The sequence below is a fragment of the Lissotriton vulgaris genome, chromosome 3_1 (assembly GCF_964263255.1).
Source record: "Lissotriton vulgaris chromosome 3_1, aLisVul1.2, whole genome shotgun sequence".
Lineage (NCBI taxonomy): Eukaryota > Metazoa > Chordata > Amphibia > Caudata > Salamandridae > Lissotriton > Lissotriton vulgaris.
The window spans coordinates 1510223599-1510247967 of NC_141689.1; the positions used below are offsets into that span (position 1 = coordinate 1510223599).

At 43.5% G+C, this 24369-nt stretch overlaps 1 protein-coding gene across 2 annotated transcripts in view; it reads right to left on the reverse strand.

Moving 5' to 3' along the window:
• The window catches only part of LOC147728085 (broad substrate specificity ATP-binding cassette transporter ABCG2-like), a 514375-nt gene that overhangs the window by 221900 nt on the left and 268106 nt on the right, over positions 1–24369 (reverse strand). For both annotated transcript variants that reach the window (XM_086961970.1, XM_086961971.1), the window contains exon 7: positions 6666–6817. In XM_086961970.1, the coding sequence (XP_086818096.1) occupies positions 6666–6817 (152 nt within the window). The remainder of the gene's footprint in view (positions 1–6665; positions 6818–24369) is intronic.

The window sequence follows — 24369 nt, forward strand, 5'->3', positions numbered from 1 at the left end:
CCAGAACCCAGGGTGACTCCAAAGACTAGTTAGCTGGCCTCCTGAACTAAAGTCTCAGTTGGCATAGAAAACCTGCACCTGGACTCTGCAATCAGTGAGTCTGCCCTGTCAAATGGTGCCACCCCCGTCCTGGACCCTTGGAAGTGTGCCCAAGGTGCTTGCTTCAGGCAAACCCACACATCTGCTCTCAAACCGGCACATTGGCTCAGTTGCGTGGCTAGGAATTGGTGCATCGCACCTGTTGCATGACCAAAAACACCACATTGGCATGGATCTATGCACCACCTTCAGAACCAGCACTGCGTGACACTCACCCCAACACAAGGTCTTCACATCTCCGATGACGAGAACTCCACATAGCAGCCCCTGCGCTCATCGGAACAGACGCATTGCAGCTGCTGCACGGATCAGGATCAGCGCATCACTGCCACTGGGAGGATCGACACAGATGCGTTGTTTTGCTGCATGCCGCATCCTTCCCATCAACAGGGTCCTCGACGCAACTCAGACTAGGGTGCTTTTGCCCAGAGGGACAAATCTGGTCCCTGTAGCCTGCCGGCGTGTCATTGTGGTCATCCTGAGCATTTGACTTTGTCGCAGTCAAGTGCAACTTGATGTTCCTTATTGGCTATTAGTGTTTTTTGGGGCGATTTTCACTTAATCCCATTGTGGTCTTGTTTTATTTAATACATTAAGAGCTATTTTTCTAACTTCGTGTGAAATCTTTTCATTTAGTGTTTTCACTGTTTTACTGTTTTAAGTGTTGCATAAATACTTTACACATTGCCTATTAAGTTAAGAATGACTGCTCCGTGCCAAGCTACCAGAGGGTGAGCACAGGTTAAATTACTGCGTGTTTGCAATTTACCCTGACCAGGATGAAAACAAGTTACTTACCTGTAACTTTGGTTCCCCAGTATTGGTAACTTTCATAGATTCCCATGCTTTGTATCATTCCCCGTTGTCGGGATGGGAGCCTCGGTAAATAAAGAAATAACATAATCATAGAAACAAAAAAGAAAATAGGCCTAGGCCTCGTCTCATTTTGTAGCATATCACCCTCTTTCTGTAAAAGAGCCCGCAAGGACCAATCAGAACAGCCTCAACCCTTGGAACCTTCCTGAGAGAGCTCAGAGCCTCAGATTTTTCTACTGCACGTTGTGCTAGCGAGTCTCCACTGAGATCTGCTCAGTTTTTCATTCTATTCAACTTATTTCTTCAACTTTTCATCTACAATTCAACTATGTCTGACAAGGAAAAGAAGGCTTTATTCAGGTCATGTGCGTCTTGTGGGAAAAAGAGGCTTTTTGTAGAAGATAAGTATGAGAACTGTATTTATTGCTTATACCCGGACCACAAGGCCACAGACTGCCAAATTTGTAGAACCTTCTCTACAAAGACTTTGCGAGACCGGGAGGGCCGGCTTCTGACCTGGCTGCAGAAGATGAAGACTCGGAAGGAGGTGCTCTCATCGGATGAGGAAGATTCTACTCCTATGTCTTCCTCTAGGAGATCCAGGAAGAGGGGTAGGTCTCCTCCCTCAACTTCAGCCGAGCCCCCTATCAAGGCCCCTCATAAGATCTCTGACAGGTCTGAGAGGGCTGGTCCCATGAAATCTCCTCACGGAAGTGAAAAGGAGAGGCTGGGACAGGCTACTGGATTGGACACAGCCGCAAAGGACAAAATGGAGGTTTCTATCACTTCTCCTCCGTCCAAAAAGGAAAAAACTGGCGAAAAACACTCCGCAGTTACTCCTGGGACCATGCCTGAGAAAAAACGGCTTCCGTCGATGGCGAAAACTTCTGGTACGTCGACGATGATTCCTTCCCTTAAGATTTCAACTATTTCATCGACTACGTCGACGGGACAGTCGACGATGGCGGGGTCGACGTCGACGACTCCGTCGGCGTTTAAGGTACCTGGTTGTTCGTCGACAATGACTTCTTCCTCGTCGTTGCTGATGGTGTCAGGGAAGGTGCTGTCGACGGCCTCGTCGACGATGAAGACTATGACGACGAACTGTTTGACGACGACGCTAATGGTGATGACGACGAGCTCGACTACGAAACTGTCGACGATAATGCCGTCGACGACGATAAACACTCCGACGACGAAGTCGAGTGTGCCGTCGACGATCCCATTGACCATTCCGTCGAGGACGGTGGCTTCTTCGACGACGACATCATCGACGAGGCCGTCGACGGGTCAAAAATTGCAGTTTCCATTACAAAAACTGAAAATTACTCCAGAAATGACGTCTCCTAGACGGGTTTTGTCTCTTCCACCATCAATGCTTCTAGATGACGAGTCGTATGAAGAGGAGGAATTTGGAGGCCATTATGGGGATGCCTACAGTCCCTCTGATTTGAATGTAAAATTACAAGAGACTGACACAGAGGAATACTATGAGCATGCGTATGAACAACAGGTGCATCACTATGTTCCTCCTGAGCAACGTCCTCCAGGGATGGGCCAGGATATGGTGGCCATGCCGGCTTCTCTAGTCTCTGACTTGCAAATGATGCTGCAGGACTACAGGACCAGGTTTCCATCACAACCTACAGTACAGACGGAACGACCTCCTGCTCCGGTGCTCAATGAGATGAGGCCTAGGCCTATTTTCTCTTTTGTTTCTATGATTATGTTATTTCTTTATTTAACGAGGCTCCCATTCCGACGACGGGGAATGATACAAAGCATGGGAATCTATGAAAGTTCCAATACTGGGGTAATGTGGTTACTGCTTCACTAGGGCTTTACCCCAGTCAAACAGGAACCTAATTTCTAACATATGTTATATGTTATGTTACCATATTTGTAAAGCTCGGCAAATATGTTGAAAGGTGTACTGGCTCTATGTAAACACAAAAAAGAAACTATCCGAATCAAAGTCCAGAGACAGAGGATCAGCTTGACTGGTCCTATTATTGAAAAAGCCAGGTCTTTAAAGCCGCCCTGAACCTTAGTAAGAAGGGGCAAGAAATAAGTGACCTGGTAGCTCATTCCGGAGCTGTGCTGCCTCGCCAAAAAGGTTTTGCCACCTGAGCAGGACCTTTAAATCTGGGCACAACTAACAGATGCATTCTATAGAAATGCAGACAGCATGATAGTGTATAAATGCAAAATCTTTGTAACAAGTACTCAGAGCCACTGCAATGAACTGCTTTAAACACAAGGCAAAGGGATTTAAAGATAACCCTCTTTTTCACAATGCAGGGATGTTAGGGCCTCAGAGGTTAGAGAAAAACTAGGGAGCCCAAAGGCCAATCTGGCCACTGCAGTTTGTATTCCTTAAAGTTTCTTAAGAGGACCTTTCATCCAGCCCCATGAAAAAAAGTTGCAGCAGTCGAGGCAACCTAATATAGTCGCCTGGATCACCACACGATGAGCTGATTTAGAAAGACAGGGTAAGATCTTCCTAAGAAGGTCCTCATTTGCCCTGGTTAACCAAAAGATAATAATCAGTACTCCAGGGTCTACCTTGAAATAGCACCAGCCAGAGATCTTTGTTCCAAACCAAGGATGGAAAACATGGCGGCCGGCTAAGAAGCGGTCGCGGAGGTTCCCGAGTTTGGGGACCAATATGCAATAATCTCATGGTTTCGCTAGGTTAGGTGGTGAATTATAAGGAGAGAAGAACAGTATGAAGTAATGTGCCCGCAAAGAAAAGGACGTACTCCGATTTGGAGCCGTAGTTGGAGAAGCAGCGGAGACTTTTAGTTTTGGGTTTGGAAGGAAACAATCACAAGCATTGGACGCCTGGACTCACCTTGCAACAGCACATGATCTTCCAGGTGCTTCACTTCTTGGCCGGCTGGCGGTGAGAAACCTGAACGGACATGCGACCCTGGGAGAGTCTGCGGGGCTGCCCAGCCGGGACTCCCTGTTGGGCTCGCGCAGCTTGGTAGACTAGCAGGGGCCAGATGGCGGTAGCTCACACTCCATCTGGGGCAGCTCAGGCAGAGGTCGAGCAAGAGCATGGAGTTCCCTGCAAAAAGAGAATTGCCAAGTGGTAGGCAAACTACAGGATCCCTTGCAATTGGGGATCCTGGACGCCGGGGGAACCGCAGTGTTTGTAGCTCAAAAAACTGGTCAGAGCCATTTCAAAGGGGGATGTGCTGTGGGTAAATATCGGAAGGGGAAAGTGGGAGAAAAAAACTGTTGTTGAGAGGAAAAAACATGTTGCTGCAACATATCTTATTTGGCTTTCTAGGGAAAGTTCTGATCGGAAAACTGCCCAGGACCTATTGGTCAGGTAGGATCTGCAACACTCCAATGCCTTTCCTCCAGTGCCGAATCCCTGTAGCTCATGGATGTCGATTCACCAAAATGCCTGGGGTAGCGGAAGTGACATCAGATTTCCTTTGACCCCTTCCAATGATGTCACAAGAAATGACATCATAAGACCTTTCACCTGATGACATCACAGGAAAAAATTTGTTACATTCGGGCCCTATGACATCACAGGAAGTGATGTGACACAGCCTTTTAATCCAGTGCCATCGGACGCATGATCTTTGTTTGGATGCACCACACAAAGACTGGAAAATCTCTAGCAAGAAAAAATAAAGTATTCTATACACAAATATACTTTATTTAAAACTTGTTGAAATGGGTTCTATAATCATCTCCTCAAGCAGTGGGTATGTGTCTTTTCCCCAGGTAGATCTTCCACGGTGGCAGGTAAGGGAAGCTCCTGTGGGTGGCATGACCAGCGTTGTCCGCTCAGTCAGAGAAAGTCTCCCCCTTGCAACATACCTGATGACCACCAGGCCGCTTCAGATTCCCCCAGGCATCCGCTGCATCTTGACGCCTAAACTGGGGACCACGGAAGGTAGGTTAGGGCATCCTCGATGTCCAGTAGGTGCCTCCAGAGGTGCGGTGCGAGGGGCCCCCATTCACTCCTTTGGAAGGTCAACCTCCACCGTTGATGCAGAGATTGCCCCGCAGCGGCGGGGAATGGGAGACTTCATCTGCGGTGTGATCAGTACAGCCCATGTCGGCCGGGCCTTATGCTGGCCAAACTGCTGTCCGCCCTGTCCCAGGTTAGCCCGTACAACTATTAAGGTTTTGGAACAAAGCTAGCACAATGCGTATACCTTTAATGAAGTCAGTAAACTTATTAGTGTCACGATAAAGGTATATTGGAACAAACAGTTGCAAACAAGACACCAGGGGTCACACTGAGTTGCCTTATGTTCGCAGTTGTGATCACTGGCAACCCCTAATTGAACTCTATGCCGTAGCCTGGTCAGAAGGATGGAATGAGATACCGTGCTGAATGCTGCGGACAGATCTAATAATACCAAGGTCAAACATTCTGCCTTTTCCGAAAGCTTTCGGCTAACAGGGCCGTCTCTGTGCTATGTAGTGAGCGACTTCCTAACTGAACTGAGTCAAGCATTTGTCCACTAGCCAGAAACTTAAACAGGAGTTCATTGACGTGTTTCTCCACTATCTTTCCAGAAAATGGCAACAGAGAGATCAGCCAATAATTTGTCAGAATGGCGTACTACTTCTTTAATAGCAGCACTACCAATGCTTTTTTCCATACCCCTGGAACACAACTACTCTGCAGCGAGTTATTTCAAATCTCAGGTAGTTCAGACAAGGGCTTTAGTTGCCATTTTCCAGTGACAGGGGGAGAGTGGATCCAGTGGAGAGCCTGATTTTAGGGCAATCGTGATTGAAGTGAAGTAGTCAGGCATTAATGGCTCCCATTCTTTTAGACAGAATATGGCTATGAAATCTGTAAGGGTCAACAACATATCAAATTTGGAGCCTTGCATGACAGAACTGTGGGAGGATATTTCAGAAGAAAACTGGAAGAAAGTAGAACCCAACAACTGTAAGCAAGCTATTTGGTTTACAAAACAATGAAAGATGCAGGTCTTGTAACAGTGGTCAAGGCACTAATGTCCATAACTGTAGTGGAGTGATAACATTTTGGACAAAAGCATTTGACAGAGATAATTTTGTCATTATGAGGGATCTTATATAGCCGAAATCTATAGCAATGTTACACCTTTTCCCTTGAGTTTCTGAAGCACATAAGAGAGTTTGGGATCAAGGCATCGATGGCCGCCAAAGTAATAATCCCGAGACAGTGGTTATTGAAGCAAACATCAGTTGTCAACTAGTGATCTGTGAATATAAGTGAAGGAAACATGTCTTAAAAAAACAAAAACTGTTTAGTCATAACAATATTTTTGATGCCTTCAATAAATTATATCATACAAAGTGAGAAGATAGAGGAAGCATGTTTGTAATGGACTATCACATAGTGAGTCAGGTCTGTCTTGTCTGTTTTGTTGTTCTTCCTGTTTTTTCTCAGTGCACTCAGTAGACGTGAAATTCCAGTTAGGTTTAATGGAATTGTTAGGTCTACTAGGTAATAACAACTTAATACATGTCTTAGATGCACAAGAATGTGGGAGATGCTCTCAAATGTACACATTAAATTTGCATGCTTATATTTTGCCTGACTTTACACTTAATAGCAGAATCCTCATTCTGATATTCAGCACGAATCATTTATGAATGTCAATGCATTTTTGTTCACTTAAGTAACTATTAGTTTTGGAATCAGATGCGAAGTGCAATTTCTGATATTCCATTCAATACCATTCAGAAACTCCTGGGATAAATCATTAAATTGTACATACCAATAGAGCTAAAATATGATAAAGCGTCCTTAGACGGGCCATGGTACATCATTTTCCCACTAGCGAGCAATGTCAGGTTATCAAACAATTTGAAGATGGAATAACGTGGCTGGTGAATAGAGAAGATGATATTCTTTCCTTGCCGAGACATCCTAAAAGTAAACAAAGAAATAAAACATCAACAACTAGACATGGTTCAATATTTTTAATATGACTTCTTGGAATGATAAACATTAATGTCCCTTTTCACGGATTCCCTGTTACTGCTTTATTGTATACACCCCAAGACAACGTGCACTCTATGAGGTTACCTCAGGACTCACTTACTACCTAAGCATGAGCGGATTTTGCGGATTGGCAATCCGCGAATTTGCGGATTTGTAAACTCGCAATCCGCAAAATCCGCGAATTCCCGCGAATTTGCGGATTTTTTTTTTTTTTTGTGTTCGCCCGTGTTTCTGCCAGTTCGCGAGGGTTTTTACAATTTCGCAATTTGCGAACTTACCTGTCGGGTCGCAAGTTTTGCGAACTTGTTGTTTCTACGTGTCCAACCTGTTTGGGACACTCTTCTTCATCACTGCCACTCTCTGTCACCACTGCCACTCTCTGACTACTCATGCCACCCTCTGGCCCACCCATGCCACCCTCTGTTTCATCACCACACCCTCTGGTTGTCCAGTGTACATTATTTTTGGCAAAGCAAAGCACACCTTCCCTGCCTCAAGTGACCTGAATTAATTTGGGGCTGATTAATGTGTCACAGAATATTTTTTTAGCTGGCACCTGCTTCCTTAGTGCGCCCTGATTAGTGATCTTTTGCACTTGCTAAGTGCTTTCATTGTTGCAAAATTAGTTACAACACCTGCCCTGCCCCAACTGACAATAATGAATTAGGGGCTGATTAATGGATTTTAACTTCCAGCCTGGCTCCTGCTTGTCTCCCTTAGCTGTAATTCAGGACCTTTGTGGCATATGTGTAACTATTCTGAGGTTCAGAGCAGGGTCACATAATAGTTGCAACTGGCAACTGAACTCTGGAGGGGCCCCTCAGGAAGCACTACAGGAAATGGCTACTAATGATGAGCCTGAACTTTTGAACCTGGTAAGTAGTTACTTTCAGTTTTGCTAAAATCGTATTTCTGCAATTTCGCACTTATTCGCGGGGCGCGAACTCACGCGAACAGTGCGAGCAGTGCGAGCAAAATCCGCTGCTCGCGGATTTGCGGATTTTTCAGGAAATTCGCAAATCTCGCGGATTGCGGATTTCCCGAAAATCCGCAAAATCCGCGAGCGGAACGGATTTTCCGCCCATGCCTATTACTACCCCAACATTGCTCAGCACACGCGGACTTTCCGAACCTATATGTAGAATAGTGCTTATTGTATGAATCTTGCTTAAAAACTGTTGTGAAGCGCTCCGATACCCTCGGGTCAGGCTAGCGCTATATAAATCTCCATAATAAATAAATACCTTGCATCTATGTTGGATCCGTTTGTTTTAAATGCACACTTTTCAAAGACAACTTAAGGTGGGATAGACTTGCCAACTATGACTTAGGAAACAGTCCGCTTGGATTTAAAATCAATCTGCTGTTTCTAGGATTGTTCACAGCTGTCCTCTAGACTTTTTCTACTAGAGTCTGTCCGGAATCCCAAACTGAGTAATGTAGACGTGTTTGTTGATGTTGAGATTTCCATGAGCTTCTTTAATGGTAATGCTGGTCTAATTGGGGCAGAAATAATTGATCCTTTGCCAGCCTCAGGCTGTTCCGTACATTGATGTTGACACTTTTTTGTTATAATTGAGAGTGCTAGATTTTAGAGCGCCTTCTCTATTTTTAGCTTTCCGAAAATCTACTTTGTTTACTACCTTTTCCACTAAATTATGGAAACAATTTCACAAATATATTTGAAGTGGAAAGTAACTACAAAGAAAAGGGAAGTTCAGGATACGTCCTCTCTCACACAGAGTTGTAAAAACGTCCCTGATTTATTTGTTTCTTCAGTGGGCCTCATTATAGTTACGGTTTGATTTACCAAAGGGGAGCAACGTCAGAGCATCCATTCATACGGCTTCCCATGTGGTCACCGTATTATATGAATATATGTGATTCAACAACACTATCAGCGATTTCAAAAGTTGCTGAAATGTGAAAGTGCTCATTCAAAGGTAAAATTATATATTCCTTGTTACTAACAGCAACCATATTTATACATATAGTTCATTACTGTTGTGGAAATGCAGTAATTAATTTGATTTTCTTTGTAAAGACTCTTCGTGTCATCTATCACCTGACCTCAAGCACTCAATTGCACAGAGACAACGTACCAGAAAACACATTCACAAACAGTAGTCCACAAGTCAAAACAATGTGATGGGATTTAAAACATTCATCCTTTTCTGGATTGATGAGACAAGAAAAACGACTTTGTGAGGCCTATTTCTATTCCCAAGGACAAGAAAAGATACAGCAAATACAGACCTTTATATTCATGATGCATATTTGCCTCACATTTTCTGTTAATAATTCCAGTCTATTTGATTATCAGGATAACTGATATTGCATTAACGTGTTCTGAGATGGAGTGTTATTTATATTTTAGCCCAGTGTCATCTGCAGAGTATTATCAAGGTGGGTTCTGTTCCATGTGGAAAAGGTAATTTGTCCAAATCTATCTGAGTAGTCTCAATCTCAGTTCTATTTACCAAAACATACCTCTTGCTTATCAATTATCAAGGCTCACAACTGTTGACTTTTTTGAAGTATGTTTCCAAAGATCTTGTTCTTTTGTCAAAACCTTTTTACCATTTCATCTCTAAAAGGAAAGGGCCCCATAAGGGGTATCTGAGCTATCAGAAACCATAAAAATAGACAATGTCTGCCTTTTTGTTTTAGAGGTATGTATCCACCAAAACCTCTCCCTTTCATTTAGCAATATATATATATATATACAGGTGCACATCCAGAGCAAAAATGTGAAACCTGACAACAGTTAGTGAGCTCTTCCATGGACAAAGCTGAGTGATTATTGAAACAATAAATACAAAAAATATCTTTCTAAACAGGCTTTTAAAAAAAAAAGTTACAGGCAATATATAACTTTTTCATCATAAGTGAAAAACTATTGATTTTATTATAAAAAAATCTGATATTTCGGAAGATGTTGCGTTTTAGACCCACTGATTCTGTTTGCAAGCACACTGCGTCCATAAAACTAATTAAATGAAATAAATGTTGTAAATATTTGATCATTGCTTTCAAATCTCCTAGAATTAACCTAGATTTTTGGTATGTCATAACATATTAAGCTCTGCTTTTGATAAGAACCTCTAAATTATCATTCTTGAATTTTTAATCCTTCTTGACCCAATAAAGACATTTTTCTCATTAATTTAATTGTTTTAATGTTTCATTGCTGGCCTTTATAAAATACTTCAAATTACAAATTGTCATCTCAAAGAACTGACAGGTACATGCATCAATCTCGGCATTTGCGATTCCTTAATTGCGATTTTTAAGGAATCGCAATTAAGGAATTGCAAATGCCTATGCATTAAGAAATCGCTAAATAAATTGCGATTTCTTAAAATTCCTTAATTGCGATTAGCATTTTGCGAATCGCAATTAAGGAATCCCTTCCCATTCATTCCTATGGGCCTAGAGGCCCATAGGAATGAATGGGAAGACAATCTCAATTTGCGATTCGGAATTAGCTAATCGCAAATTGAGATTGCGATTTCAAGGGTGCAGGGGTGTCCAAAGGACACCCTGTTGCACCCCTGAAATCAAACAATGCACATATGTTGTGTACACACATGCCCTAAGGGCATGTGTGTGCACAACATGAAAGTTAAAAAAATGCACAAAATTGCATATTTCTAACATTTCGCAAAATTACCATGAGGTCCAACCTCATGGTAATTTTTTCTCTCTAATTGCGAAATCTCAATTTTTTTCAGTTTCATGCATTGCTTTTAAGGAATCTTAAAAGCAATCGCACTTTAAAAGATCGCAAAAATAGCGATTTCTTCACTTTTAGGATAATGCATCCCAAATAGTGATTTAGGAATCGGAAACGGCCGAATTTTGTGATTCGCACCGTTTGCGATTCCTAAATCGCTTGATGCATGTGCCTGTGAGCTTTTATATTCAAAAGCAATCTATTGGGCTTCTACAAAAGAAGATGGTGTAGGATGTGTCACAGAGGTGTGTCAGAGGCAGCTGCACCTTGAGTGCCTCCAACAATGTGAAAACTTTCAAGTTAGAAAACTTGATACATCCTACGGTGCATAGTGGCAGCACTGTGTAGGAAGTAGATTGAGGTGTTCCATTCCGAATCAGGACATTATGTGTTTAGATCTGCTATAGGTATGTGGAGGCCAGACTGCATACCGAGCAGAAGAGGTGGGTTATCAGGGCCCTTCTGAACATTAGGGGACTGGTTTAGAGTTTGGAGGTCGGGATGCTCAGTCACAAATTTAACAGCTATCCCATTTGCCTTTTTACAAGAGTAATAGGATAGAATGCACTTGTAATAAGGCGAACAAGATATCTGTCACATTTGTGATTGAGTAAACAATCTAGCAAACTCAAATTAGGCTCTTGGTTTTTTTGGAATCTCAGGAGCCGATCATGTATGCTGCAAAGGATGGTGCCCTGATAATGGAGAAATATGTTTTAATTTAGAAATCAAATGGCCAAGTTTGCAGCAAGCGGTTGTGGAGGTTGTTTATCTTTTTTCATAAACGCAATATGAACTGAGCTTACGCTAACCTAGGCGGTGTTTAAATTGTACTCCATTAGCATCGACATGGTGTTCTTCTTGATCAAAATAAAGAATTGTGAGATTTACACTAATAATTAGAGAGTGTTCCAAGTGACTTTCTCTCACACTACCTAACTAAGGACACTTCAATTGTCCCAGGCTATTGTTATGCGTTGATCAATTGAAATACAGGAGTAAACTGAGAGAATGACTAAAATCCAATGTATTACCATGCGAGAATCTGCAAATATATTCTATAGAAAAATGTTTCTTCTTGCTCGTTCCCTATTGATGCATATCCTGAGAACCATGTAATTGAGTAGAATGTAGGAATGTCTTTGTGTAAAGTCCTATAAAACGACGTGTGTTTTTTTGTATTCAGGAGACCCCACCTTTTGAAGGCAAATCTATGCGAGATTGAGATTTACCATAGATATTTTATGCTTTGCTACTAAACATACTTATGGCATGTTCTATGTAATCTACCTATTAATTCTTTATATAAAACTTTGAAACAACGTCTCTTGTCTGTCATTCTTACATGAGTGTTTCAGCATCGGCTATTGAACTTAATCCAATAGAAACAGTGACTGCTCCAGTGGGGGACCACCAAAGTCTGTATTGGGACTGCTCCGCTCCTGGTCCTAATGGGTGTCCCGTGAGTTGGACTTTAGGGTAGGTTTACGCACCAACAGATCTGGCAGCAGAGGTGGTGGTCCTGATTGGAGCAGACCCAAAATTGACAAACTAATTGGTTATAGAACCCACTATTGCACCTTCATGGTCCAGGCGGTTCCCCCGACATCTAAATTTACCCAAGCCCAACCCTATACTGGTACTAGAGAGTCCAGATGGCTGGAGAACAAAGACATATCAATAGAGATTGCATGCAAAACGAAAAAGTTAAGTAGGTGTGGAGCAGTGCATGTTGGGAGGTGAAGTAGGTTCATTGTCATGGAATGCAGTGAATGTATTTTGAGAGTAATTATTATGTGGCTTAGACTGCTGGATTTGTGGGAGCAATAATTATTTTATTTTTGATGATATTCTTGGACTTTTGAAAGAGACGAATGTCTGGGGAGTCACAGATATGATATTGAGTTAAAGAGAGGTGCCTCAAGTTAGAACACTGAACTGCTGAACTTGCCTGCTAGGTGAGGTGCTATCAGTTACACTCATATAGAAACATACATTTTTCTTGCACAAATGTACTACCTGAGCTTAGAGGCAGTTCGCTCTTTAGTGCATGGGAGTGGCTGTGCTGAGCTTGTAACTTTTTCAGGTCAAGGGTTCAATGTTGTATGCAAGTAAGTAGCATTCTTACTGCTATAGAAACTTTTCTGTAATTGAAGCTGACAAATGGTGAAAAAGTTGTTAAGTGGTGCAGAAGTGGTCTGGTGATAGTAGAGCGTTGCGTCATTGTTTGACCTGGCTTTTCCAGCGGGTTTATCCTTAGGCTTTTTGGCTTCCAGTTTTTTGACACTGTTTTTGTTGGTTTTAGGACTCTGGGCACTGCTGATCAGTGCTAAAGTGCATATGCTCTCCATGTAAATTATGATTATGGATTGGTGTTTCCTTGATTGTCTTATTTCATTTACTACTAAGTCCCTAGTACCATGCACTATGTGTGCCCAGGGCCTGTAAATCAAATTCTACTAGTGAGTCTGCAGCACTGACTGCGCCACCCACATGAGTAGCCTGTAAATGCATCTCAGACCTGCCAATGCAGTGTCTGTGCGCAGTTTGGTACTGCCAGGTTGACCTGGCAAGTGCACCCATTTGCCAGGCACTAACCTTTTCTTTTATTACATGTAAGTCGCCCCTAAGGTAGGCCCAATGTACCCCTGTGGACAGGGTGAAGAGTATTTGAGAGGTAGGACATGTATTGGTGTGTGTGACATGTCCTGATAGTGAAATACAGTGTATTTCATTTTTCACTATGGAAAGGCTATCTATCCCATAGGATAGAATGGGAGTTTATTTATAACAGCTTATAAGTATAACTTCCCATTGGGACCAGGTAGGAAGATGGAGTATAGTATGCCTGAACTCAGAATCTAAAATCGCATCTTATAGTAATGATGAATTTTATATTGTGTGTTTGAAAATACCACTTTTAGAAAGTGGGTATTTTCTTGCTTAGCCATCCTGGGTGCCTCTGCTGGTTTGTGGATTGACTGTCTAGCTTTGGAGTGGCAGGGGCTGGAGATGTGCATTCTCTCAGACAGCCACTGGAGGGGTTGATGTGTGTCCTGCCGTTCCTGAATAAGTCAGGGCTGGGCTGAATAGACCTGGGCTGCATTAAGACTAGGGGATGGAGATTTCCTTTCACCTTAATGGGCTTGGTCTGCCTTACACAATGCTGTCTCCATCTCCTACCAGGAAGTTGGACCAGAGAGGACAGAACAGGTTTTGACTGAGCAAAGAGCATCTCTGCCACAACAGAACAAAGAGAAATGGAATATAAATATTGGGGCCCAGATCTCAGAACTTTAAAATACTTCGGAACTCAAGAGGAACCTCTGCCAAGGAGAAAAGCTATTAAAGCTGAAGAAGAAGTACTGCCCCTTTGCTGTGTGCTCTCTGAGGTTGGCCTGCATTGGCTGAGTCTACCAAGGAGAGAACAAAGACTTTGCTGTGTGCTATGTATCCTGCTTGAATACGATCTCTAAGGGCTTGAAGTAGAGCTTGCCTCCAGTTCTAAAGTTTCAGAGACACAAAGACTGCATCACCATCTCCATTCCTGGGAATTCTGACCTCCCAAGAGGTGCCTGTTTTTGTGTTTGGTCCTCTGGAGGTTGTTCCTGTTGCTGGGAGCTGGAAAGGAGATGCAACTAAAGAAGAGTGAAGTAGCTGCACCTGTTTCCGACGCATCACAGATGTGTCGCTGAAGAAACCGACGCAGAGCCTGCCCGCGGCTGGAGAAAACGCTGCATGCCGAATCCCGTGCACGGTTCGCCAAAGTCCGAGATCACCACACCGATTCAGACGCAGGCCCTGCTGTGCGGCTGCAAGAACTGACGCATCATGGGACCAGGGCTGGACAGATCAATGCAGCACCGTTACCGCCTGATCGAGAAGTGACATGCAGTGACATGTTGCAAGGAGAGTGAAAGGGGCTTAAGGTGACATACATGATAGCCCAAACAGAGTTGGCACAGAATGGAGGGGTTAAGGACCTTAAAAAAGTTTCATTCCAAGGACCCTAGTTAGACCCCAGTGTTGGAATAGCAGTGCAATGTATCTCTCCAAACCACAGTGTCTGAACTAAAGTGAGAACGTTGCAGGAATGAGTAGAGGTTGAGGTAATATGTCAGAGACCAGTTTAAGTCCCTTAAAGAAAGTTATTCCATGTAACATTAGTAGCAGGGTGGGACACTGGACGTAGGAGTGCCGTTATAACCCAGACAAATTCATGGCAGATTCCCCAGGTGTGTCCAGCGGACTAAGGAGAGCTTTCCCAATACTTAGACACCCTATGGCTGTCCCAGGATTTCCTTAATCCGGGGTATTGCCAAATATTATTTACCAAACCCAGATGCAGGGAGGTATTTCACATCTCGAACCAGGCTACAAAGTACCCCAAAATCCGATGATGTCACAAGGATGTCCAGTCCCCATGATGTTCAAGACTTTCATAGATTTCAATCTCGACCAATGAAGGTTCCTAAGGAAGGAGGAGGAGAAGGTGTACTTGGCGCACTCCTGGAAGTGGATCAGAGTGTACCATATGTAGACGGGGAGGTTAACTGACATCGCGTTATCTTTCCTCATACACACAGGATCTACCCTGTCAACGGGTGGAACAGAGGAAGGCCCTAACCTACCCCTCTCTGGAAAAGAATTCCAAGTCGCAGGAATTACACATCAACAGCATGCCAAACAAATTACTGTTCCTGTACCAGTAAAAATGGGAGCTATCAGAACCAAACATCAATTTGTGATATGTGATTCTAGCCCCGTACACCTGCTCAGCCGTGATATTCTCTGCAAACTCAACTGCGTCACCTATCGCATGAAGGATGGTGTCGGAATTGAACCAAAAGCATTTAACGGCAAATTTAAATTGCAGTCTCTGAAATCTGTTGTAAGGTTAAATCTAGGCATCACAACGGAGGACTTGCTAATCGATTTGAGAGAGACGGCTAAGGAGGAGGTCTGAGATTTCACAGGAAGAAAGATTGGGTTGACTAAAGGTGCTAAGCCCCTAAAGATTACCCTTTGACCCAATGCTGTCTTTCCACAGACTCGCCCATATAAAATGACCCCAGAAACTATCACAGGGATCACCCTGGCACTTACTCATTTTGGTATTCACAGAAGGCACTTACTCATTTCAGTATTCACAGAAGTTAGGAGTCCTAACTTTAGGAGTCTTAAAATGCCTTCTGTGAATACCGAAAGTCTTAAAATTGGGATTTTTCTCACTTTAGTAGTAGTAGAGTTAGGACTCCTAACTTTAATAATAATAATAATAATCCACATTTGTAAAGCGCGATCAATCACCCGTAAGGGTCTCTAGGCGCTGGGGCCGTTGGGAAGATTAAGCAAGCTATTGCCCAATGTCACATGATGCTGGGCTAATCTGCTGTCGGCGCCAGGGATGGAACCGTGATCCCCAGATTCCAGCGTCAGTCGCCCTGGCCACGGCGCCACAGTGTTCTAAAGGATGCTAATTAAAAATTTACTTTGCAGGGTGCCAGCTCTTGGAATGCCAGACTATACAAAATAATATGTGCTCTTGTGTTATTAAAGAGATGGAGTGCTCTGTCAGTACTATTACAAGGATCTGGCGGTGAGGGGTAGGTGTGAGAAACAACGATACAGGAATCACCAAATAGTTGATGGTACAACACGCTGTATAACCCGCCGGATACTGTTGTTGTCTGTTTACATAACCAATTAGGTAGAATCAGCCCAACACAGGTACCTCGCAGGAGAAACCATAGTTTTCTGTGAGCTTTTGACACTTAAATGTTTTCTAAATAATAGTCATTTAACTATACTGACGTAGACAGTTGATACCTTAGATACACTTTCTACTTATAGGTCCTGAAAAATCGCTAGCCATTGCACTAGAGCGAGAAGCATGTCAACCAACTATAGCACACACTAAACCGTGACTCGTGAACCGGAAGCATAAATTCCAACGAGTAACGGATAGTTCTCATTTTAATTAAAGCAGGGACCCCCAGAATAAAAGTCATTCATTGTACCCCTAGCATTATTTTTACCCACTTTCACACGTCTACGCACTCCTGGCCCCACAACCGCACTTCATCTAAACGGCAGTTAGAAAAAGATCTCCGCCAAAGAGCCCCTCTTTGAGATGTTGCCCGTTGAGTATTGCACCGCCGACCCAACGAGGAGCAAAGCCCAGATGATGAAGCATGACACCAGAAAGGGTGTGTGAGGGCATTACATCCAACAAAATGGATGCCCAACCGTATGACTCAATGAGGCCCTACAACATCCTGCACAACACAGGGACCTGTACATTCCTTAAAAATCTCAGGAACAGCCCAGCTTTTTTTTAAATTAATTAGTACTATTACAAGCCCATGGGGAGACTAAGCGCCCAATAGGATACTTCTAACCTACAGTGGCAGCTGCGCTGCCTGTTTGTCTCATAGCAGTTGTGTCAGTGAGCCTTATCATAAAGCAGACTGAAAGGATTGTGATGGATTACCTCTTATTTGTAATGGTATCCCACTCCAATGAGATCCGATGACCCGTACCAGAAGTCAGCACTTGACAAACAGCCATCTAACCCGCTATGAATATTTTGGCAACTGAAAATATTTCCATTCGGAGCCGTAACCAACTAAACCCTGCTTCCATATTGCCAGCTCCAGAGGGAGATAAAGGGTGAATTCAACCATGATTGTGTTAGCATTAGTAAGTTGTGCACAACACCGAGACATGAGATTCTGGATGTGGCTCTTTCTAAATAGGGCTACACTCTTTCTGTTGATGGGTCTTGCTTGATAGACTGAGGCAGTATTTTGAGAGCCGCCAATGTTGTACGTACACTGAGCAGTTATATAAGCGTCTTAATTGTCTCATGCAACGTCAGCGCAAGTAGCTGAACTGATTACCCTTACCAAAGTCTGCTGTACCTCAGAAGGCTCACAAACCACTACTTACACTGACAGTCAGTAGGGTTTTGGAGTTGTGCATGTCTTTGGTCAGCTATAGTTGCAGCAAGTATTTCTGACCTCAGCTGGTACCCCTATCTGGAAGAGGCTGCACGTTTTGAATTTGTTAGGTGCTCTGCAAATGCCAAAGGAAAGTGCGGTTGTGAAATGTGCAGCATATAAGAGTGGCAGTGATTTTATCACCAGAGGCAACCATTACGTGAACAAAATTGACTGATACTGCGCTCAAGTCCAGCACCTTGCATTTAGATGAGCCATCTAATGCAGAAGGAGAAACTGTAACCAACATGCTCCTGAATACCATAAATAACTTCAATGAGTAGAGAGAACTGCAACATATTGCCCCAGAGCTAGAGAAAGACAAATGGGAAAAGATGGGATGTGTGTGGGATGTCCTACCCACGATTTTGTGACACATAAATGGTCCAACCCATGTGGGTAGAGACGGAATGGTATCTACCTTCCGCTTTTATTGGGATAAGCCTCATTTTTTAACAATGGCAGAAAGTGTTACCTGCCAAAAACAAAATGTGGGCAAAAGAGTTGCAGTGACCATGAGCCAAATCGGAAACTCTGATGGTCCCTTCAGCTGTGTCCAAAGTTACTTTGGAAAGATGCCCTGATGTAACCAAATACTGTATAGCCTGGTCACTCTGTGTCTACACTCACAGTTAGTTGAAGCATATCCCGCCCGGAGATGTGACAGCCTAACAGTCACCAAACTATTGATGAAGAAGTTGATACTGCAATTCGGGACTTTAGTTCATCTTGAGTCAGATCAAGAAACTCACTTCAAGAGTAAAGTGATGCCCTTACTATTAACAGCTTTAGAGATGGACCAGAGATTCCACTCTAGCTACAGGCCTGAGGAATCAAGCGTTTTAGAGAGACTGAATTGGGCTAAAGCATTTGCCTCCATGGCGCTCAAATGACCTGATGCTCTTCCTTTAGTTCTAAAGAATATTTAAAGTATCCCTATGCAAAAGAACTGGATTGAGAATGAAGCTATGTATTACATGAAAACAATATGTATATGTTAGACCTGACATCCTTGGCGTGGTTTTTCCCCCATCTTTTTGCCTCTGACTCATGTATTTTTGATGCTGTGCTGGATTTCGTTTTTGCCGATTTAGATGCTTTGGACACTCTGCCACTGCTGACCAGTGTCAGAGTGTAAGTGCTCCCTCTGTAAATTGTCATATTGATTGGGTATACCTGATTGGCATATTTGTATCACCATGAAGTCCCTAGTAAAGTGCACTTTGTGTGCCAGGGCTGGTGATGACAGATGCTACTAGTGGGCCTGCAGCGCAGATTGCGCCACCCACATAAGTAGCCCTAAAATGGTGACTCAGGCCTGCCAGCGCAGGGCCTGTGTGCAGTCAGTGGACTGCCATGTCCGCCTGGCCATTGTCCCCACTGGCTGGGCCTAACCCTTCCCTATGGAAGGCTCAAGGTACTCCCTGGGCAGGGTGCAGTGCATGGGTAAGGTAGAGCATGTACTAGTGCAGGTAACATGCTCTGGTAGTGAGCAGCAGCCATTTTGTGTGCTCACTGCTGTAAGGCTATCTAGGAACAAGATGGGACATAAGTGTATGATATCCCTGAACTCAGAATTTAATAACACATCTTTTAGGAAAGGTGTTTTTTAAATTCTGTGTTTGAGTATAGTACTTTTTAGAAAGTGGCTGTTCTCTTGTCTAACCTTTCTGTGTGCCTGGGACTGTTTGTGGATTGACTGTCTGGGTTGAGGATGACAGAGTCTGCAGAGCCCCCAGGGGGTTAGCTGAGCCAGCCCGTGGATGAAAGGCAGCATCTGCTGCCAGGGAAGTGGGAGGAGATAGCGTCTGATAGTGAAGGGCTGTGCCTGTCTAACCACAAAGCTGGCTCCACCTCCTGCTGGGCGACTGTCACCTCTGTCCCTGATACTGAGAGGAAGAAGGAAACCAGGAAACCCCCAGAGCCCCAGCAACACCCAGAACTGGTTTGGACCGGGCTCAGGGCCCCCTTTGCACAAAGACTTCAAAAGACTTCAAAGGACTTCAAATACTTTTTGGGGTATAAGAAAAGGACCCCTGACCCCATATTTTTAGATTCTACAATCAAGAGGAACCTCTGCCAGAAGAAGGACTGCTGAAGGAGCTGATGGAAGATTGCCTTGCTGTGTGCTTTAAGGGCTGACCTATCCTGCTATCCAACTGAAGGAGAGGAGAAGAAAGGGACTCTGCTGTGTGCTGTGATCCTGCCTGCTTGAAACTGCCAAGACTTTGCTGTATGCTGTGTCTGCAAACTTGAATCTCCAAGGGCCTGAGAAGAGCTGGCTCCCTGTCTGCAACCCAGGAACATAAAGGTTGCCCAAGGACTACAAAACTCTGCTGTGCCCCCTGAAGCTGCTGTGCAGTGAAGAGATCGTGAAACACCGTGTTTGGGCTGTGTAGCGCACTGGCTGCTCTCTAATCTGAGTGAGTGCGCCGCGCTGAACCAGCCTGCCGTGTGGCCGAGATCGACGTGTTCATCGACACGTGTGGGGTGAAGATCTGAAGCTTGTGGGCCTCCCCAGCACAAGAAGCGCTGAAAAACAATTGTGGGCCGTGTCACCGTCGCAGCCGGGGGTCAGTAACCTCCGTGGAAGTGCCCCGCATCTTGTCGGTGTTTACGCTACGAAGATCGAGCCCGCCGCACTCTGATTGGGTGAGAGAGCCGAGCCCCCTCACCAGAGCTGCGACAGGATTGGCTGGTGGAGCGTAGCATCATCGGCGAGGCCGCGCTGCCATTGGTTGGCGGCCTCACGTTCAGAGGGGCTCGTCACAGGAGCCGCGACGGGATTGGCTGCCTTAGCTGAAGCTGCTGCGAAAGCTGAGAAATTGCCGTGATCACCGCCGGGACCAGGGAGGACTGACCTGACCTCGCCGAGGGAATCGAAAGCGTCCCGCACCCCTGGCCTGCCGTCCCACACAAGGTGAGCAGCACCACCTCCCCCGCCGCTCGTTGGATTGTCGAGAGCGGGCGGGAGAGGAAAGGGGACCGGCCGGGGCGGGGACGAGGGAGATCTGCTTGGCGTGGTGCGCCCGGAGCATCAGAACGAGTGAGGCTGTCCCGGGGGAAAGAAAGAGTCCCTGGGCCTCACAAAGAAGCGCATTTGCAACGCTTGAAGCCCGCAAATAAGATTACACGTGGGCAGTATTTTGCATGCTCGTTTTTCTTGTGAGAGCACATTTGCCTGAAGTAAGTCAGTAGTGCTTATTTCAAACACGGATTCATAAGAGACCTGAGACTACCGCTTAGTTAACAAGAACTTCCTGAAACCAACTGCAACCATAAGAATTAAGTGCAACATTTTTTATAATGAAGTAATCATCGTGCAACTGCTTGATTTACCTTGCTGAAACTAGATAAAGTTATATATTTTTATAAAATATACTTACCTGTGTGGTCTCAGTTTGTGGTGGATTGGGGATTATTGCTGTGTTGAGTGCAAGTATTGTACACATTGCCTTGGGGATAAGCCTGCCTGCTCACGCCAAGCTACCTAGAGGGAGAGCGGAGGTTATCTACTGTGTGTATTCCTTCACCCTGACTAGAAGCAAGGGTCCCTACTTGGTCTAAGGTACTTACCTCTGCCAACTAGAGACCCCCAGATCTAACAGTATATCTTTAAAGAATGCAATAAATTTGTTTAAAAAACATAAAAGTAAAAGAACTGGATTATCTCCACATGAGGTGCAGATGGGAAGAGCTATGCAAATCCCTTCCATCCTAGCTGCCACCCTTGTAAACATCACAGATTACCAGGTCCTCTAGTACTGTGAAGGATTGTCCACTGTGGTGTGTTCTATCTCTCATCGGGTTGGCGCTGCAACTCCAACTGTTCGAGAGTTGCCAGGATTGAAAATACCCATTAACAGGGAAGCAAAAATTCATGGAAGGCTGACATTATTCTGCTGCAGCAAATCCTGCAAGATGTAGAGGGTGGCGTGGGACAAGGAAGCTCTACCTTGGACAGTGAATCAGATAAATCAGCGCCAGAGATCTCAAGCACTTCCTAGGATCGAGGTCCAACTGAAGAAGGTTGGCTGAATACTACAACTGCCCAAAAAAAACTGTTTACATCTAAGACGATACCAGAGATGATTAAGGAAGACAGTGAGTTAGAAGAACAAGAACCGCTTGACCACATTGAAATTGTGGATAAAAGCCTGGACTTGATCAGTACCAAAAGAGAGAGAAAGATAAATGGAAGTATTCAGGCCCAGAGTGGACATAGCTCACAAAAATCAAGTTTGACTCAGACAACTTCTTGACTGACATCGACAAGCCTGCCTGAGACCAAGACAAGTGACAACAAGAGCCTATTCACATGGACTACTGATAAACATTGAAAACGGTCTGAAAGTTGAGGTAACGCCAAAGGACAATAGTTCCTTTAGGTCTCTGGTTGACACAGGATAAAAATCTGGTTTTGAGGTAGGGTAGAGACATACATTAGGATAGTACCTAGAGGACTAACACTTTTATTTGAGATTTCCTTGATCTGATTTACGCAGACATGGCACAGCAACGTTGCCAAATTTTGTTTGCAAGTTTGGCAGCTGCCATTGTTGCTTCCATTTTTGGATGACATGTTTCAACCAATTTCACACTTGGTTCAGCAGACAATTCTTCCCTATCTGATACTAAAGTCTCACATGTTCTATAGCATGAGAGTATGTATAGTTATAATGTGTAATATCAAATGCTGGCTGAGTATTTAAAGGTTATGGTAGTAGGCGATTGATTAATTTGCTCTTCCAACTTCTGCAGTTAATAGAGCAGCGTATTTTCACCCACCCCTGTCCTACTTTCTCCTATTTCGTTTTTTCAAACCTTTTCTATCAGCAATATACCATTAAATTGTTCTATTCAGACTTCAGTGATCCCTCAGCGAATATTCCCATAGTCAATGGGGAAAATCTTTATTTATGGGCTACTAAACATATTTCTCGCTTTTACAAAGGGTCTAAATCAAGGGATCAGCATGAGTATAGGAAATTCTTTACCATTGTGATAAACATAACCCATACTAATGTAAGCCTGCATGATGTAACATACAAAATTAACTAAGATGACAGGATGTTTGTAGATCAACCGAACGAAAGGATAAGGATAGATGAAGAAATGAAAACAAGTGCAGAACACATCACTGGAAAAGGCAAAGAGAATTTAAAGGAATCGCACTCAAGACAAAGCATTATTGTCACTAAGAAAAGATGTTGATTTATAATACAGCAGCCAGAGGAAAGTGTCAGTTGCAAAATTGTGATAGAGCGAATACAATCATAATTATTTAGTTAAAGGAAAAACTTTTTCCATTTTCGAGGGGAGTATAAAAGGTATCTATTATGAGTGAGGTAAGTAAGTTGGGTTTCTTCCAGCTTCCACACAGCTGGACAGGTAGTTGTTATGCAGCTTTAGTTTTCCCTATGATCCATCACACTAACGAGCTAGATGTGTTTCCTGGACAACATATAAGGTAGAGTAAACATAGACTTTCTTCTTAGTGCTGTCTTTGGAGCACTTACACTGTCTATAGGAGTAGCTTTAAACGATGTGAAGAATAGAAAGTTGTCCATCTTAGTTGATTGGCTTGCTACTAACACTGCAGGTTCTTTAACAGTGATAAATAAAGAATTGCTTGCAATGAGAGCTGTTATTATGCAAAATTGCCTTGCATTAGATTTACTCCTCATGAAGGAAGAGTTTGAAAAGTCATTCACACTCCGGAATGTTGCCCTTACATACCATGCATAGATGAGCAGATTAATGGTTATATTACAAACATTACGAAAATGCAGCATGAATCAAATTAGATGAAAGAGTTGGATGCAGGTGGAAGGTTTAGGATCAATATTCAGATCCTTTGGAAAGGAAATTGCCTAAGAGAATGGCTTGGTAGTGTTGGTAGAGGAATCCTGAAATAGCTTTAAACCTCTTTTTTGATTAGATCATTCAGCATTGCTTGTGTGCTTATTTTTTTGAGGTTTTGCAAGGGAATTTCTTTCACAGAATGGTATGGATTGTGCGTATAAGAAGCTGTCAGCAGCATGAGGAAGAAAAGGAAAGAGGCTTCAATTAAAGGATGAAGAAATGCAAAGTGAACTATATGACAAATTACAGGACCTATTGGAATTCAAAAAGAAGAACCCTACGTTAATGACTGATGTCTAATAATTAAGTGTTGATTTAATAATCATCAGAGGGGAGTTGTGGGGGTTCATGTTCTCTCATATTAAACACATTATAAACTGAGGTTACGTTAACCTAGGAGGTGTTTATATTGTCCTCCATGTTGCATCGACATGATGTTCTTCTTGATCTATGTAAAGACTTGTAAGATTTAAACTAATGACGAGTGTTTCCGGAGACTTCCTATCACTGCACCTAACCAGGGACATTCCACTTGTTCCAGGCTATTGTAATACAAAGTATCACTTGATTTGCTTGAGTAAACTATGAGAATGACTAAAATGTTTCTTCTTGCTTGTTCCCTATTGGTGCATATCCTGAGAACCATGTATGTGTGTAGAATGTATGAATGTCTTTATCTGTAGTCCTATACTAGGACTTGTGGATTCCTGTATCTAGGAGTCCCCTTTCCCTCAGCCCTATAAGAGGACATGTGGATTTCTGTATTCAGGAGTCCCTTTTCCCCCACTTTTAAAAGGTGAATATATGCCGGATTACACATAGAACTACACTGAGTTCTATGTACTTACTATTTGTACGCTTTGCTACTAAACTTA